This window comes from Chionomys nivalis, chromosome 8, assembly GCF_950005125.1.
Source record: "Chionomys nivalis chromosome 8, mChiNiv1.1, whole genome shotgun sequence".
NCBI lineage: Eukaryota > Metazoa > Chordata > Mammalia > Rodentia > Cricetidae > Chionomys > Chionomys nivalis.
Genome location: NC_080093.1, coordinates 86,539,181 through 86,555,823, shown reverse-complemented (window position 1 = coordinate 86,555,823; position 16,643 = coordinate 86,539,181). Strand labels below are relative to the sequence as shown.

Here is a 16,643-nt window from a genome sequence, read left to right as displayed (position 1 = left end):
TGACAATGAACATTTGCAAGTAAAGCTGAATGGACAAAGGGGTGTACTGCGTGACACACTGGAACTCCTAATGCCACTATGACAAATGGAGAAGGGCTGGAGAGGTGGGAAAGGTGGAGAATTGAAGAGGATTTTTGTTTGTTTGTTTGTTTCTTTGTTTGTTTGTTTTGTTTTTCGAGACAGGGTTTCTCTGTGGTTTTGGAGCCTGTCCTGGAACTAGCTCTTGTAGACCAGGCTGGTCTCGAACTCACAGAGATCCACCTGCCTCTGCCTCCCAAGTGCTGGGATTAAAGGCGTGCGCCACCACCGCCCGGCTTGAAGAGGATTTTTGTTTGTTTTGTTTTTAATTAATATTTTTTAATTTTCTTTTGGAGGGACACTACGGGGGTGAGGGGCAGATGTGGTGGGACTGGAAAATGAGAGGGGTTGGGGTACATGATATTCCCAAAGAATCAATTAAAAACTATGTTTAAGAAAAGAAAAGCCTGGCAGACACTGATTACAAGTAATCAAAGTCAAAGTGTGTACCAGCTTGAAAGACAGTGACCATTACTTGCCCACATGTATGCATCCAACTATAAGCGCACAGAGGCTTCAAATTGAGAGATATTCTACAAAAATAGCTGACCTGCAATCTTCAAAAGTAATAAGATCAAGAAAAAGATGAGGGAACTGTTCCATGCTGAAAGAGGGAAGCTAAAGAAACAAGGGAACGATGCAAACTGAACTGTACTGACAACTCCTTCTGCCAGTTATGAGATTAACCGCACAATGGACACCACCCATGCTGAGTGCGATACTGAGTCAGTGTGAATGTCCTGCTTTGATAACTGCACTGTCATTGTGTAGGACAATGTTGTCTGTATAAAATTCACACTACACCATTCTGAGTGACAGGGCATACGGTCAGCAGCTTCCTCTCAAAATATTCAAAACAATAAAACAGAACAGCAGCAACCTTGTGCCATACTTGCAACTTTTTTCATTTGTTATTGTTTCAAAATTGTTGGGGGGGGGGAGTTGGGCATGGTCTTTAATTTCAGCACTCTAGAGGCAGAGGCAAATGGAGCTCTGTGAGTTCAAAGCCAGCTTGGTCTACATAGGGAGTTCCCGGACAGCCAGGGCTCTGTAAAAAAGACCCTGTACCAAAAACGTAACATAAAATAAAATAAGATAAAATTGTTGTGAGGGAAGGAACAATGTAACTCAAAACTAGGTTAAAAACAAAGCTGATTCTCCACAGTCGGTCTGCATAACAGACTATGTCATCTTGGTAAGAGACTGAAAAATTACTAAGAAATGACATGACATTTTGGAGCAGCCCGAAGATTCTCTAAATACAGCCCAATGCCTTCTTTTTATTTAGTGTGTGTGCTGATGATGGGGTGGGGTGGGGCACACATACGAGGGCACACCTCTCAAAGTCAGAAGACAACACTGTGCCATCAGTCCTTGCCTTCCACCTTTTCGTGACTTCAGGGGTCGAATACAGGTCTCCAGGCTTGCCTAGCAAAAGCCTTTGTCGGCTGAGGCATCTCACCTACCAGCAAACAGTTCTCTTAAGTAACCTCACCCAGGTAGTAGTGAGAAACGAAAACTGTGAAGGATCCCTTCTCTGAAATAATGAGGATGAGTAATTTAAAAAAAGAGGTGGATAGAATGGTACGCTGGCGCTATCAACGACTAGCCAGCCACAAAACACAACTTAGCACCTCCTGGACCAAGGAAGAGGCTGGAGAGCTGGTATCTAAACTTCCTTCCAAATCTGAAACTGGAATTACCCTGAAGGAGAAGGGCTTCCCTAGCTCACCTTGTTATTACAGCCCGCTTAGCTATAATATAGCAACACAAAGAGATACAAAGACAAAAATAAACGTGCGTGAACCCTGTATACCCCCTAGTTGTGCACGTCCATCAATCAAAAGTATAAAAAGCAATGCATCTGCCAAATTGTTCCTTGCAAAGAATTCTCTGACGACTGGGGAGAACAATCAAACCGCATGAAACCTCAGCGAGGGCACCTGCCAAGTGGTTGGCTGGGTATCTTAAGAGAATCACTTCGTTCCGGAACGCCGGCACCTAAGTCCTGAAAGAATTTCCTAGAAAATGTTTCACAGTGCACGCACGGATCCTCTGGCCTTTCCAAGCACCAGGCGTTCGGCCGGGATGTGCATGGCCCCCCAGAGGGCGGCGGCAGCGCTGGACTCTCGGCACTTCCTCTCCGGGAGGACGGCCCCCAGCGTCACTCTTACTCAGGATGCAGGGCACAAGTGGACTCCTCGGAACTCCGCACAGTGTGCTCCCGCCCTCCCAACGCCGCCGGCACGAGGGCGCGGTCCCGGGCGCCCGCAGCCGCCACAGAAGAGCGTGGCGCCGCGCGGGCAGGCTCTCCACCGACCCAGCCCCCCAGCCCCCGGCCCCCGGCCGCACCGCACCGCCACGGCCTAGCCCCGCGACCGCCTTCCCGCGGTCCCCTGACACACGCCCACCGCCAGCCAGGCTCGCCCGCGCGGCGAAGGCCCGACCCCAGTCCACCCACCGCTCCTGCACCGCGGGACCCGGCCCTCCCGCCTCCCCGCCTCCCGGCCTCGACGCCCGGCCCCGCCGAGCCCACTGGACGGCTGCCGGGGGCGGAGGCGAAGCCCGGGGGCGGCGCCGCCCCACACCCTTACCTGGCTTCTCGTGGTCGTAGCCTACCACAATGAAGTAGTCGGCCAGCCGAGCCATGACCGCCGCCGCCGCGCCCGGGAAGCGGGTTCCCGTCGCCGCCCTCGCCGCCGCCGCCCACCCGGCCCGGGCGAGCTCAGCATTTTCCCTTGAGCGGCTGTAGCGGTAGCAGCGGCGCTTCAGCCATGTTTGACAACCGAGGCGCGCACTGCGCCTGCGCCGCGCCTCGTGCCCGCCCCTCCCCCGCCCCACCCGAGAGGACTCGGCGACCCGGTGCCCGGCGTTCGCGAGCCCACGCGGCGCTCCGAGGCCGCTGGGACACGCGGCCCGGGAAGTGGGCGGTCGGGCGCGGCCTCGCCACGCGCCGCCGCCGAGGAAGCCGCGCGTTTAGAGCCGGGCTGCTGCCCCAACGCCCCCCTCCCCTATTCTTTATTTTCCTGGAGCTGGGGTCCTTCCTTCCGCCTTCTCTCCCTTTTGCAGTTAGGGGGAAAGCGAGCGAAGGGGCGCGGGGTCACTTGGAAAGTTTACTCTTTTTTGCTCCTTGTTACCACTGGCAGCCCGGAGGAGATTCTCCCGCCCTCGCTGGAAGCTTGGAATTTGCACCGCCAAGGCTTTTTGCTGCACGTTTCCTGTTTATGTTGTGCAGATGGGAATTTTAGAAACATGCCACCAAGCAGGCGGGGGAGGGAAAGACTTGCGCAATCCTCAGAGGCTCCTATGGTTTCAGGGCTGTCTGGGCCGGGGGCGGTCGACTTGGGCTTTCCTCTGAGCGCCCGAGGGAGTTGTGTTCCACCTAGGAACTGGGCATCCCCGGGATCCTCCTGAACTGGGCCGGTTCCCCGGGGAGCCCCGCCCGCCTGACTTTCACTGCCTTGCGGCGGTTCTCAGTAGCTGAAGCAGGTGTTAACTTTCAATTTGCTCAACGCAAACACGCAACAAAATGCGTTCGTGGAGCTGTGAGTCCAGTCTAGAGATTATCCAAGTCAATTGCGAGATTATATATATATATATATATATCCCTTACTAATATTTTCGAATTTGGCTGGCACAGCACTTGGGTTAGTTTACTGTCCAACTTTCTAATGATCATGAAGTTTTAGTAGTAGAATATGTATGTGAATTAAAACTGAAGTTTTCGGAACTTGGGTTTTTTTCGGAAATGATCTTCGCGAGGACATCATCCACTGAGGGTTTGATCCTTAATGTATTGCACATAGTTAGGTGCTAACGTGCTTAGTGCAACAGACACCTCCTCCGCCAAAGACTAGCAGAAGCTAGGGACTGGAGCTGCTGTGAACTCAAGTCCAAAGGGTCACCATCTCAGCCGCTCTGATTCATAGTTCTCTTTTCCGGGCCAGCATTCCCCTTCCCATTTTCGTGCTGGGAACTTAAGGTTTCATACATGCTAGGCAAGCTTTGTGCCATTAAACTGTTCCCCGCGAAAGACCAGACCTTTTCAGCACATGCCTGAGAAGATTGGGCTATGCTTCAGTTCGAAACTGAAGGGATGCTTTAGCTCGGGACCTTCTTTGTAAACGGCTACTTGTCAGTCAGTATAACTACAGTGACGAAAAGTAGGTTGGTTTTCAAGATAATTAAAGCAAATAAAACCACGAGCCACACCTTATAGGGAAAATTTCCCAGTAACTTCCCTGGGAGCTCTTCCTGCACTTTTTCCGTAAAGAGTAACCTCACTTCCTCTAGAGACAGCCCGTTCCACTGGTGAACAGTTCAGACAGAAAGTCCTTCCTTATTATGTCAGAGTTGTCCTGTAACTGTCCTGTGTTCTCTGGAGCTACCGGCTAGGGGAGGGGCACCACATGACTGTCTAGTTTGATTTTGAAGACAATTGTGGGGTTCCCCCCCCCAGTTTTACTTTTTTGAAGTTTGTATAAGGGGAGATGGCTCAGCAGTTGCTCTGCCAAAGGACCAGATTTGATTCCCAGCATCCTCATGACAGGACACAACCAGTTAGTTGCATGGGATCCAGCACCCTCTTCTGGTCTCCTTCAGCAACAGGCACTTAATGTGGCACACGAACATGCAAACCTTCATACTATATCTATGTAGTATAATATATACTATATCTTCATACTATATCTCACTGTTGGACAATTACTACATCTGTCTAGTTTCAAAACATTTTTTCACCCAAAATTCATTAAACAGACACCCCATTTCCCTCTCTAGACCCCAGCAATAACCAGCTGGCTTTCTGGCTCTTTGGGCTTGCCTGTTGTGAAGATTTTATATAATTTGAATTGTGTGTCTGAGAATCGTGTTTGGGATACTGTTTTCCAGGCTTAGCCATGCTGTAGTATTAGTACTATTTTGTATTATATTGGATTATCAGTACTGCTCTCTGCCTTACTGCTTGATAACACTCCGTTGTATGTAGGGACCATGCTTTCCTTATATACGTGCTGGTGGACTCGGACATTGTTTCTGTTTTATGGGTACTGGCACGATGACAATACATAGCATTATGTGAGTATCGATTTGCAATTCTTTGGGTATATCCTTAGAGGTAGAACCATTGGACGGTACTGAATTACATATGGTTATAATTCTGCTTAATTTTGAGGTACCACCAACTGATTTCCACAATAAGTGAATATTTTTCCTACCACCATTGAACAAGGATTCTAACTTCTTTATATCTTTTGTCAACACTTGTTTTCCTGGTTGCTTTTGTTTCTTTGTTTTTTATTTTTCCATTCAAAAATTTACACTTCCTCCCCTCCTCCCATCTCCGTCCCACTCCCCCACTCCCCCTCCTCCCTCCCCCTCCCTCCTTAAGAAAGGGAAGGGTACCCTGCCCTATGGGAAGTCCAAGGCCCTCCCCCCTCCATCCAGGCCTAGGAAGGTACGCATCCAAATAGACTAGGGTCCCAAAAAGCCAGCACATGCAGTAGAGACAGGTCCCAGTATTCTAGGTATCATATTAGGTATGAATTATTTTTGTTTGTGTTTTTAGGGTTTGTTCTGTTTTGTTGTTGTTGTTGTTATTCTGGTTTTTGTCTGTTTGCTTTTTTTTGGTTTTTCGAGACAGGGTTTCTCTGTGGCTTTGGAGCCTGTCCTGGAACTAGCTCTTGTAGACCAGGCTGGTCTCGAACTCACAGAGATCCGCCTGCCTCTGCCTCCCGAGTGCTGGGATTAAAGGCGTGCGCCACCATCGCCCGGCTGTCTGTTTGCTTTTTAAGATAGGGTTTTACTGTGTAGCCCTGGCTGTCCTGGAACTTACTCTATAGACTAGGCTGGCCTCGAACTCAGAGACCTTCCTGCCTCCCCCTCCTAAGTGCTGGGATTAAGGAATGTGCTACCACTTTCTGGCCCAATAGGTATAAATTAATAATCTTTGCTGTTGCTCTTTTTTTTTAAAAAAAAAAAAAAAAAAAAAAAAAGGTTTTTTTTTTAAGGTTTATTTATTATGCATAGTGTTCTGCCTGCATGTGTGCCTGTCGGCCAGAAGAGGGCACCAGATCTCATTATAGATGGTTTTGAGCCACCATGTGGTTGCTGGGAATTGAACTCAGGACCTCTGGAAGAACAGCCAGGGCTCTTATCCTCCAAGCCATCTCCCCAGCTCCTGCTGTTGCTCTCGAGATACAGTCTCACTAGAGACCTCACTAATCTGTAACTCAGATTACCCTTGACCTCTGGATCCTCCCACTATACACCCGGCCGCCACCACCACCACCACACACACACACACACACACACACACACACACACACACGGATTAACAACATGGAATTAACCTCCAGGCCTGGCTAACTGAATGTTTTACTCTGTTCTTGATTTATATTTCTTTACTGACTCATGATGTTGAGCATCTTTTCCTGTATACATCAGCCATTTCTAAATCTTAAGAGAAAAGTCTATAAAAGTCCTTTGCTAACCATGCCCCCCTCCCCACCCAGGGATCTCACCCTTGGCTTCCCATGCTAGGCAAGCTCTGTTCTAGGGAGCCTTACCCCAACCCAGCCCTGTTTGTCTTTGTTGTGTTTGTAAACTCTGAGAACTAGGTCCCTATCACATATAAACTCTGTGGATATTATGTAGACTGGCCTGTCTTTTTTTTTTTTTTTTTTTTTGATCTTGTCATCTTGTCCTTTGGCTCACAAGTGTTTAACTTTGGTAAAGTCCCAATGTTTGTTGGTTTTCTGTGATTTTTGTGTCATATCTAAAAATTCATTGTTGAATTTAAGAGCATGAAGATCTACTTCTATGTAAGCAATATGTAATTATGGCTCTTGTATTTGGGCCTTTGATCCATTTTTAGTTGACTTTGTAGTAGTAGGGTTCTCCTATGTTTTTTTTTTTGATCTATGTTTATTCTTATTCTCTCTCTCTGTCTCTCTCTCTGTTTCTCTCTCTGTCTCTCTCTCTGTCTCTCTCTGTCTCTGTCTCTCTCTGTCTCTCTGTCTCTCTGTCTCTCTCTCTGTCTCTCTCTCTCTCTCTCTCTCTCTCTCTCTCTCTCTCTCTCTCTCTCTCTCTCTCTCTCCCTCTCGTCTGTGATGACCAGAAGAGGGTGTCAGAGCCCCTGGACCTGGAGTTACAGACTATTGTGAGCTACCCAGCATGGACTGAGAACTGAACTTAGTTCATTGGGTGAGAATTAAGTTCTCTTTACCCACCAAGCCAGCTCTCTGGCCCCGTTTGCTTTTTAAATGCTTATGATTTAAATTCTATTTGCAAGTGTTGGTGTTTCTCTTCTGATGCTAAGAATGAAACCCAAGGTAATTGCTCTCCTTTCTACTAAGCTACAGTTCCACCCTGCAAGTTTATCTGTTTGTTTACTTTATCAATGTTGTTTTCAAACCTAGAATCAAGCACTACCTTCCCAGGTATATTTACTCTCTTAAGGTCTTAGGTAGATTAGCGGACATTTAAATGGTCTTTTTGTAAAGGAGGTTTTCGCCTGTCCTAAGGTACCTGTCTAAAGGTACTACGTGTTCCTATCTACACATGAACACATTAGCATCCTCTGAAGCTCTGCTTTCTTTTCTCACCCAGCAACTGCCAGGCTGCTGAAACTGATAAGCCCGGACAAGGCAGCCTGATTGCGCGTTTGGCTGGAGGCCATCCCATCCCCTAAGATAACTACCTCCATCTTCCACCATCAGGGAAAGAACAAAGCAAGTCCAGATTTGTTTTGCTGAAGGCTGGGAGCTGGAAGGGGAGAAGGCTCTACAGCCGGTGATGAAGCACACGCGGGAGAGATGGCAATCTCTCTTGCCTTAGAAGACAAAATGGAGCTGATGACCCGAGAGGAAGGTTTCTCACCCTGCACTCCTCCAGTGGCCTGCGGTGGGGTGAGTGGTTTAACTGTACAGTCATTTCAAGTGCTTCCTGTGGTTAGCCACTGCAGTTCAGGGAGGCAGTATGAAAGTTGGATCTGACCATATGTCCTGCAGGCAAGACCGAAGTGGGGTGGAGGGGGCCTTCAAATCTCATCTACCAACCCATAACAAAGGAGACTGAGAACTGTGGTGGAAAATTCCCTGCTCCATTGCCACATCTCTAACCACTCAGTTGCCTAAGCCAGAAGCTTAATGACTGCTACCCTTGTTGCTGGTCTTTCTCTCAGCCCTATTACTCCTGCTTCCCACACATCCACTCCACACTCACATCTTCATCACCTCCCGTCTTGATAGTTAGAATACCTTCCGTACCTCGTCCCATCTTCATGAGTTCCATGTCTGGAAAATATGATTCTGTGTATGTAAAACAGTTTTAAGGTCAGGCTAGCCTTTGACTGTCAAAGAACTCGAAGATAACCTTGAACTTCTGAACCTCCTGACTCCACTTCCTTGTTAGGATTACAGGTGTGTACCGAGCTCAAGGTTTTGAATATGCAAGGCAAGTGATGTGCATTCCCAGTCTATATATACACGCGTGCATGTGTGTGTGTGCGTGTGTGTGTGTGTGTGTGTGTGTGTGTAAAACCTAAAGACAAAAAGCAGGCTAGTGACCCTGTCTTAAAATTAAGTGTGTGTGCCAAGCACACTATTTTCACATAGAACTATGTCCGGGGTGCAGGGAAAAAAAACTTCGGAGATGACTGAAGAAATGTGTCGTAGACCATGGAATCTCGACATCCATCTGAAGTACCCGTGACTGCAGTTGCTACAGTATAAATATGCATGTGAGGTTTCACAGGCTGCTTTTAGTTAGATTGCATGTTTGGTGAACAGGCCTTGGCTACATAATTTTGCAGAGTCCAGTGCAAAATGAAAGTGAAGGAGCCCTTATTCAAAAGCTAGGAATTGCACAAGAGCTACAGCAGAACATTAAAACAAGCACAGGCTCTTCTGGGCGCAGGTCCCCATGCATCTGAACAGGACGCACGTCCACAAGGCTGGCTGTGTTGGTGTAGTGTGTGTGCACACTGGAGTGTGGGGGTGGGGGTTCAGATGGTGAGGAGATGGTGCGCACCCTAATCTGCTTGGGTGCTACCACCATCCCGCCCTTCCTGCTCCTCAAAGCCACCAAAGCCATCTACCACATTCGTTACTTGAGATGAGTTTCCTCTTTGGCTGTTTGGAGATGAAAATGGGATCCAGAGCCTTCCTTGTGCACACTAAGCATATATTTCAACACTTAGCTATCCCTCTCCATTTCAAAATAATCTTTGTTCTTTTGTTATGGTTGTTGTTGAGGTGATCGCACCATATAGCCCAAGCTCACTATCCTCCTGCCCCAACCTCCTGTGTGCCAAAAGTACAGAAGTGCTTATTATGCCCAACCCTCAAAACTATCTTTTAAATTTTTTCATGTAAAATATGTGTTTTTTATTTCTGAAATCTTATTAATTTGACAGGACAAAAGGATCTTTGAGATGAGTATGCATCAAATCATTTCTCTCTTTTCAAACCCATTGTCTTTGTTACTTTCCTGTCTCTGTGCTTAGTTATCGTGATAGGGCTACTTACAGAAGACACAGTTGGTTAGGTATCTAGAGTCTCGTTTCAGAGGGTGAGTCCATGATTGGCAGGGACCATGGAGCAGGCAGACAGACAGGCAAGCGCGGCACTAGTGCAGTAGCTGGTCTACGAGCATGAGGCAGAGGGCTAACTGGGAATGGTGTGGGCTTTTAAAACCTCAAAGCCCACCGTCAGTGACACACCTCCTCCAACAAGCCCTTACCCCCTAATTTCCCCAAGTTCTGCTGTTAGTAGAACAGCCTCCTCTATGCCTGTTGCCTTCTTTGTGGTCTCTTTCATTGATCCCACAACAAGTTACTTTCTTTAAGCTTCAGTGAGGTTTACCATCCACCTCTATCACATGCAAAGGTTATCTGTATCTGCCTGTTTGTGCACAGGCTAGGCAAGCAGCTCCGTAGTAGAACACTTGTTTCGCATACTGGAGGGAAAGGAGGAGGAGGAGGAACAAAGGCATTGCTTTTCTTTATGAATACGTTCTGCCTCAAAGCCAGGGGATAACAGTCTTCCTGTCTCTGCCGTTCTAAACAAGATGGAAGTCGCAGCTACAGAAATAGTGCTGTTATCTGGTGCCAGGGATTTTAACCCAGTCCATCTCCTCTTTCTACTTAGCTGATTTTGTGTGCATGTTCTTTCTCTGGGAAGAATCTCTATTTTCATTAGTTCTTGTGAGAAGTCAGATCCCCGGAAGATGCTCTGGGCTTTGCATCCTGTCTTACTTATCCCCAGGAGACCAAATTCGAAAAGCTGATTGTGTTCTCTCTGTGAACCACTTGATGTTATGACTTCAGGATGCATCTTGAACCTTGTTTTCAAGAGAATGTTGTAAACAAGCCCTAGGCTTAACAGGCATGTTGTGCCTCGTGAATAAAAATGCATCATAAAATTTCCTGTTTGAAAAGAGGCATCTGAGATCATTGCACAAAACACAGTGGCTTGCATTTTACTGACTAACGTTGGTAATACCATCTATTGTGTCTCATTACTTTTTTAAAGATCTGAGTATGACGATCCTAGTGTTAGGGATGTGTACACACTGTTAACTAAGAAAGAAAACCACAAATTCAAAACAAACAAACAAACAAAAGCTCCAAACATTGCTAAGAATTGGGTTCAGATTTAGGGCCTAAAAATAATTCAGTTAGAATGTGAAGAAGACATCAAACACCATTATTCAGCAAGCTTTTAAGAGTATATGTATATTATGTGCATTTTTGTGTGCATAGTTATCTGTATGGTGACAGCATTTACACATCAACACTGTTTAAGAATTCTAGGACTGTGTGTGTCTGTGTGTGTGTGTGTGTGTGTGTGTGTGTGTGTACACACGTACGTACAGAGTGGATCCTCGTTAATTGCCGGGAAGATTTTAAACGTGTTTCTTCCTTCACTTCCTTGCTTGCTCACATGCCCAATGTGAATTTCCAACCACCACTCTTAAAGGGATGCAGTTCTGTGAAAATATGGACACCAGGACCCCACTGCCTCACTTCTCTAGACCTTGAACCCAGAACACATTCTAGTGATTTTTCCCTCTGTATTTGTGATTAAGTAAGGTACCTAACTCATTTTCACAAAAAGGGAAGGAAGAAGTGGGTAGCCAGATGTGGTAAATGCCTCATCTTCTTAGCACTCACACCCTCTAGCACTTTGGGGAGCTCATTGGCAGAGGCTGCCCACCCACGCAAACCACAATCATACAGACGCTTTCGAAGATTTTCTGACAAAATCCTCCAAGTTGCCAGTCTGGGGCTTCACCTAAAAAAAGAATTGGCTTGGTTCTCAGGCGACAATCTCTGAAGTGCCAGCACAGCGAAGAGCGCCCAGGCTGATAAGACTCAAGCCAAGGCGCTCAGGTGAGGATTCCTGGCACAGTGCCAACACTGGTGCAAACACAGGAGCTCTGCTAGAACCAAGCCATGGAATCCTTCCTTCCACTCTTGGGTTCACTTCCTTGTTGAAACCATCAGTGTCTTAAAAAGAAGAGGGGTCGGGGGTGGGGGAGCAGGATGAGTAGCAACAAGGGTGTGGGGGACTTCAGGGCGTAGGTCAGTGGACAGAACTAAAGCAAAAAGATCAGAAGTTCAAGGTCATCTTCAGCTACTTAGTTTCACAAGCCAACCTGGACTACAGGGATCCTACTCGAATAATAATAACAACAACAAATTTCGAGTAAGAGCATACTTGGCGGTCATGTCTCAAACCAGAGCTAACCTCGGGTGGGTCACCGACTTTCCTCAAATGCGAAGCGAGGAGGCAATGAGATTCAGCCCAGGCAGGATTCTCTGCAGACAGTCCCCTCAAGGCTGGTAGGGACTGGCAAGAAGGAGTTCAGCTCACGAGACTTGCCCTGGCTGTGGGCCAATGCCCCGCTGTCCTTGACCTCCTGGGCTGACAGAGGCTCGGGCCAGGGAAATGAAAGTAAAACCTGAAGTGGCCAGCGGGAAGTTGGCGACAGGTAGGTCATATTCTCAGGGACTGACAGCCTCTGCGTCGACAGACGACAGACAGACGATCCCGGGAAGAAGTGAAAGGAAGGGCAGGGGGAAGAGACAGACGCGAGAAAAAACTGTGGTGAAGTGCTGGGGTTTCCGGAACTAGGGGTCGGTGGTGCAGACAACCCAGCCCCTGGCTGAGGCTGCTGCGGTGACTATCCCGTGGTCCAGAAGGCCCTAAAGGGGCCAGTTCGCCTAGCTGCAGCCCTTTCAACATTCGTGTCCCAAGCCCCTACCAGAACCAGAGCCTGGAATCTGTCCCCCGCCCCAGGTGGAACTCAGCTCTCCTGTTGTAGGACGATTCCCCAGAATAAGTAACACAGTGCGGCCATTTCTCGCCCAGGTGCAATGTCCACTGTTCAGCCTGGAGAGTGAAAAGTGGGTTGAGCCAGCAAGGCTCAGCCCAGACCTCGGAGTGGGCAAGGTCCGAGGGACACAATGCCCAGCCGGCTTTGCGCTGGGTCCTCAGAACTCTTAATGGCAGATCAGGTAGGAAGCTTGGAGGTCTGCCTGGGACGCTAGGAACAGGGCATGACTTGTCTGTGTCCAGATCGCCAGGACTGAGGACTAGGAGCTGGGGTAGGCTTTGGGACCTTCCAGGAAGGTGGTGGGTAGTGACACGGGAGACCTGCGTGCGGAGCTGCGCCTTGTCGCTCAGTTTGGCCCTAGAAGGGAATTAAGTGAACTCAAGAATCTGTGAGGAGCCAAACGTGTTCGAACTGATTCATCATGAATTAGCACATATCTCTGGGCGGGGGCCAGAGTTCTCCTCTCCCCCTTGACGAGAATGGTGACCCCCCAGCTCCAAGAATTCAGGCCGTGGCACCCCAGACTTTTGAGTTCGGACGCTGGCTTCCCAACTTTGGTGTGACAGAGCAATATCCTTCCCTTCTCTGAACTTCACTTTAGTACAAGAGAACCCCAGCTCCGGAGTGTGTGCAAAGATCAGAAGAGGTTGGGATCTGGCTGGGATTTGCCGAAGGTAAAGTGATTAACATACGTGAAGCATTAGTGTGCTCCCTGTCAGTCACTCCTCACGTTTACAATGGATGAATGAAGGCAGCCAGGCCAACTCGCAGGTTGTAACCTTATAAGGCATAATAGTATTACAAGGAGGAAAACAAAACTGTCCTCCTAGTTTTGGCTATTCCTGTATTTCCAAACTGGAATGTGATTTCTGAATCTTCAGATAACTACCCTCTCCAAACCCCAATTTTCAATTCAGCTGTTCCCAGCTTTGCCCTATTACGAAATCTTACTAGCTAGCCCATCGAGAAACCCTTCAGTCTCGGTCAGGGGGTCTGAGCCTCATCCTTCCGGGTGTACCCTGAGGGCAGAGGTGAGGGGTCGAGGCTCAGTCAGGTGCTAAACCGGCAGGGGGCGCGGCCCAGTGGGGGGGGGGACGACGACACAGCTCCCTAAATCCAGGGTTTAGGTTAGTCATGTGTCCCACCCGTCTCTTACAGTTCTTTTTTTTTTTTTTTTTTTTTTTTTTTTTGGTTTTTCGAGACAGGGTTTCTCTGTGGTTTTGGAGCCTGTCCTGGAACTAGCTCTGGTAGACCAGGCTGGTCTCGAACTCACAGAGATCCGCCTGCCTCTGCCTCCCAAGTGCTGGGATTAAAGGCGTGCGCCACCACCGCCCGGTTTACAGTTCTATCCAGAAAGCTCAGATCAGCATTCTGAGCGGTAGAGGTTCTAGGAAAAAGATAGCCCCCACCCCAAGTTGTTCTGGTTCTCCTTCCCGTCTCACTGTCTGAACCCTATGCCAGGAAATCGAGGCAACGGAAGTCCCGCTCCAGTATAATCTCCCAGGGCAGATTCCTGAGACCCCAGGCCACAAAGGACCTCTACTCCTACCCCCATACCCATTGGCAAGTTGCTGGGCTGATCAGATTAGAAGCAAGCGCTCTGGAGGAAGGGAGGGCTCCGGGGCAGAGCAGGCCCCGCCCCCCTGAGCGCGTATAAAGGGGCAGGAGCCAGCGCTGGCTCTTCAGTGGTTTCTTGGTGACGCTAAGCAGAACAGCTCCAGCGTTAACCGCTCCTGGATTCTCATCGCTGTCAGTCTTGGACTTTCGGGTTTTGCAACTGTCAGAAGGACGTCTCGGACTGTCTCCTTCAAGTGCTTGAAAAATCGTCCCTTCAGGAGGTAAGGACCGCTGGCCTCCAGCTCGCTGGGGAGGAGGGCGGCTTCACGAAAGGCCAAAACTTTGTAGCGCTGGACAAGCGGAGCAAATCACTTTGGGGTGTCCACTGCAGAGTACACCTCATGTCCCAAGTCTAGCTCTTGCGCATAGTTGGAGTTCTTATGAAATCTTTCCTCGCTGGGCTACGATCCTAGCAGTTGAGTTGGAAACCTCTGGAAGGCTGGCACTGTACAGTGGCTTCCTTTGCCTTGCTTGTCACCCACCCGGCCAGTGCAAAAGCCTTCGGCGCCTCTCTGTGCCAGGGGGAGATAAGCAAGTGGGCCCCGTAGAGAGCCGTCACCACCACCCCCCTAACACACACACCGCCGCCGCCCTTCGTGCCCCACCAGGACTGTGCAGCTGACCTGGTTGTTCACACTAGGCTCCTTGCTCCTTTCCAGGGTATCTGAGCATCGCCACAGAATGAAGCTGGTTACCGTCATCCTGATGTTCCTGGGTTCATTCGCCTTCCTAGGCGCAGACACCGCACGGCTAGACGCATCCTCACAGTTCCGAAAGAAGTGAGTTTGGGGCAGTCCTAATAATAGCAGGCAGTAAGGGAAAACCGACGGATGGCCCAGAGGGGTTAGAAGGGAGTGGAGACAGGAGCTGGCTGGGACACCTCGAACACATGCCAAACGCGTCTGCTTGCTTGTGTTTTCTAGATGGAATAAGTGGGCGCTAAGTCATGGGAAGAAGGAACTGCAAGTACCCAGCAGCTACCCCACGGGGCTCGCTGATGAGAAGACGGTCCCTACCCAGACTCTTGTTCAGCTCCAGGACAAGGAGAGCACATCTAGCACCCCACAAGCCAGGTAACTATGCCCTCTGCAGAGGATGAGCCCACTCCACTGCCCTGGCCCGGGAAGTTTTCCCGGCTGGACTGCAGCTCTGGGGGAGGGAGCAGGTTCCCTCAGGTTCGGCGTGGATCTGGTCCCAGGTGGTTGGGACCAAAGCCCTGGTTGATTAGGTCTCAAGTATCCTTCTCCCTCCGCAGCACTCAGAGCGTAGCCCACATTCGAGTCAAACGCTACCGCCAGAGCATGAATCAGGGATCCCGCAGCGTTGGATGCCGCTTTGGGACCTGCACCGTGCAGAAATTAGCCCATCAGATCTACCAATTCACTGACAAAGACAAGGACGGCGTTGCCCCCAGGAACAAGATCAGTGCTCATGGCTACGGCCGCCGGCGCCGGCGTTCCCTGCCAGAGATCCTCCTTGCCCGGACTGTGGTGTCCTCCCAGGAGCAGACACACGCAGCCCCAGCCTCCCAGGCGCAATCGAATCATCTCCAGGCTCTTTAGGAGTTAGGTGCAGTGGCAGCATTGAACAGTCGGGCGAGTGTCCCATTGGCGCCTGCGGAATCAGAGAGCTTCGCACCCAGGGCGGACTGAGACAATCCTGCAGAGATCTGCCTGGCTGCCCCCAGGGGAGGCAGAAGAACCCAATATCAAGCCAGGCTCACTACAGAAACTGAAAATTACAGACATCATCCTTCGGGCAGGGGTCTGAGCCACTGCCTTGCCCGCTCACAAACTGGTTTCTCACGGGGCATAAGCCTCATTACTACTTGAACTTTCCAAAACCTAGCGAGGAAAAGTGCAATGCTTGTTGTACAGCCAAAGGTAACTATCATATTTAAGTTTGTTGGTGTGAAGAGGTTTTTTTTTGTAACTTCAAATATATAGAGATATTTTTGTACGTTATATATTCTATTAAGGGCATTTTAAAGCGATTATATTGTCACCTTCCCCTATTTTAAGACGTGAATGTCTCAGCGAGGTGTAAGGTTGTTTGGTTCCGTGTGTGTGTGTGTGTGTGTGTGTGTGTGTGTGTGTGTATAAGGTGGAGAGCGCGTGATTACCGCCTGTGGAAGAAGAAAAAACATTGTGTCTACGTATAATCTATTTACATAAAATATGTGATCTGGGAAAAAGCAAACCAATAAACTGTCTCAATGCTGATTCATTCTCGGCTCATCCATTTGGGGAAAGATGGTCTTGGTTTAGATCGCCTGGGAGTGTTGGGATCTTGTTTTTTGTTTTGGGAATCTCGTTATGCGCAGGCTTATCTTTCACGAGTTCTGTTGTCCTGTCCATGTGGGTGCACAGAGTGCGTGTCCTGGGTGGGAGTCAAGACACCGCCTCGCGTGGGTAAGATGAACCCTAGTAGTTAGGCGAGCCTGGACTCTCTTGGTTGCGCAACACACTCTCAATTTTATGGGTTTGTTCACCGAACCTGCGCCAAAGTGCTGTTTGAAGACTTATGGGGATCTTCGAGGCTTTCTAAGTAGAAAGTTTATGCTGCAGCTGTGGGACTTAAAGTTAAAAGCTTACCGCTGCAAAATGTTC

The 16,643-nt window shown here is 49.0% G+C and overlaps 2 protein-coding genes across 2 annotated transcripts in view; one reads left to right on the top strand and one right to left on the bottom strand.

The window, feature by feature from the left end:
- Sbf2 (SET binding factor 2) overlaps positions 1–2,852 on the bottom strand; it is a 403,356-nt gene extending 400,504 nt beyond the window's left edge. Inside the window, 1 exon segment of the mRNA XM_057777079.1 lies at positions 2,673–2,852. Coding sequence (XP_057633062.1) covers positions 2,673–2,727 — 55 coding nt within the window. The 5' untranslated portion in view covers positions 2,728–2,852.
- An 11,269-nt stretch (positions 2,853–14,121) lies between these two features.
- Adm (adrenomedullin) lies at positions 14,122–16,242 on the top strand. The gene is made up of 4 exons (XM_057779299.1): positions 14,122–14,255; positions 14,694–14,813; positions 14,958–15,107; positions 15,290–16,242. Exons 2-4 carry the CDS (start codon positions 14,716–14,718, stop codon positions 15,594–15,596), a joined length of 555 nt encoding a protein of 184 aa, XP_057635282.1. The 5' UTR covers positions 14,122–14,255; positions 14,694–14,715; the 3' UTR covers positions 15,597–16,242.
- The last annotated feature ends 401 nt before the right edge of the window (positions 16,243–16,643 follow it).